Raw genomic sequence first — 1,639 nt, 5'->3', positions numbered from 1 at the left:
ATTATTAAGGGAACATTTCCTGAAAATTGGGATTTTTATTCCGGAGAAATGACGTCAAGCAATACAATAGATTGAATTTAAAAAGCATCCATTTCTTCCAGAAAAGTCTTCAATATTGTCTTTACGATGTAGTTTAGTATTCTTTAATTATTTAAGGATATAAATAAAGATTTTTCAGTACCGTAATTACATTATTTTTTGGCGACCCGAAAGTTATTCTGTTCGCGCAGGCGCAAATGACCTGATGGTACGGATCGTGCTACCGGTACGGATTGGGTAGCGACACAGACAAGTCTGCTCTGATGCATGCTGGGTAAAGAGGGAGGGACGAGGACAACGTCCGTGGACTTTGTCCAATCTTGGTGGTCTTGTTGTTGTGAATTGGAACAGTACGAGGGAGGCTCAGACTGGGAACGTTTTTCAGCCCTGGCTTTTTTCCATCTGCTCCGGTTCAATTATGCCACCCCCATAAAAAAAAAAAGCAAACAAAATGGAAGCACAGTCAAACTCGTGCATCTCAAATGTGAAACACACCACGAATACACATTGTGGATTAACCGATCTATCGCCAAGAATCACACGACAACCATCACCAAGACTTCTATAATGCGGTTTTACCTACTTTGTTAAATAACACGGACGCCACAGTGACTGCTGCTGCGTAACATCCAGCAGGGTTTCCAGATGTCATTGACTCTTTTCCAGCCCAAAAAAAAATTCAAAAACCCCCTGGATATAGGAAATCTCGCCCAATTTGATCCAATCTAAAGAAATCTATCTAAAGAAAAACATTTTTTCCCCATAGACGGCCGTCCTAAACTGCCATCCCAACCTGGCAACAATGCATGTAAGACGGGAAACGCTAATCTTTAGATGCAAAACCCCGTCATGCACTGCAAAATGGTTTTGCAAAATATTCAAACATAAATTCGCCAAATATAAGAGGAACATTGTAGTTTGGTTTAAAGAAAGCATTTTAGTTTTATTATAATTTACTTTGCTGCCTTATGACAGCCGACTGAAAATCAAACATGTTTGATTTTCCCCTGACCTTACGATTCCTGATGACGAAGTGGTCGTTAGAGGCTGATGGCCCCTCGTTACCCCCTGTACACTACGCACCATCAGGCTGAAAGTCGGCCTGAAAAGGGCAAAAAAATGATACAGTGCACGCCCGGCTTGAAGCACATTTAAATGAAAATTACTCTTAATTAAAAACATTTATTGAACAATATGTAATAATTTCATATTTAAAATACTTTCAGAAGTTTGAATTCTGAATATGAACGGACTTTCCTTTAATGGCTTTTTATTCTGTGTTCTTATCACAGTGACAAAAGGTGCATTTGTTTTTCTTGACCTGCCGAACAAACTGTTTTGTTTTCCTTATGTGCCTCCAGGACGTGGAGATGAAGTACAATGAACTGAAGCGAATCCACAACAATGGGGCGACGGACTCTGATGACAACAATGGTGGGTCTCAGCTCAGTCAGTCCTCTGATTTCCATCCGAGCAGCATGAAGAGACGTCTTGTTCTTCTGCTTTTGAACAAACTCTCTGCCTGCTTTGTTTCAGAGGGACTTCTGTGAGTCAAATGGAGGATTGTACTTCTATAGTGGAGGTTCTGCTGCTGTGAGCC

General features: G+C 40.7%; 1 protein-coding gene across 1 annotated transcript in view; it reads left to right on the top strand.

Moving 5' to 3' along the window:
* Positions 1 to 1,639, top strand: part of LOC107093063 (rho guanine nucleotide exchange factor 12-like) — a 101,914-nt gene extending 100,275 nt beyond the window's left edge. Inside the window, exons 32-33 of the mRNA XM_015387882.1 lie at positions 1,401 to 1,473; positions 1,576 to 1,639. Of these exons, the coding sequence (XP_015243368.1) occupies positions 1,401 to 1,473; positions 1,576 to 1,589 (87 nt within the window). The 3' untranslated portion in view covers positions 1,590 to 1,639. The remainder of the gene's footprint in view (positions 1 to 1,400; positions 1,474 to 1,575) is intronic.

Source organism: Cyprinodon variegatus, unplaced genomic scaffold (assembly GCF_000732505.1).
Source record: "Cyprinodon variegatus isolate N-32 unplaced genomic scaffold, C_variegatus-1.0 Scaffold406, whole genome shotgun sequence".
Classification (NCBI taxonomy): Eukaryota; Metazoa; Chordata; class Actinopteri; order Cyprinodontiformes; family Cyprinodontidae; genus Cyprinodon; species Cyprinodon variegatus.
Note: the sequence above shows the minus strand (reverse complement) of the source record. Positions and strands in the feature narration are given on the sequence as shown.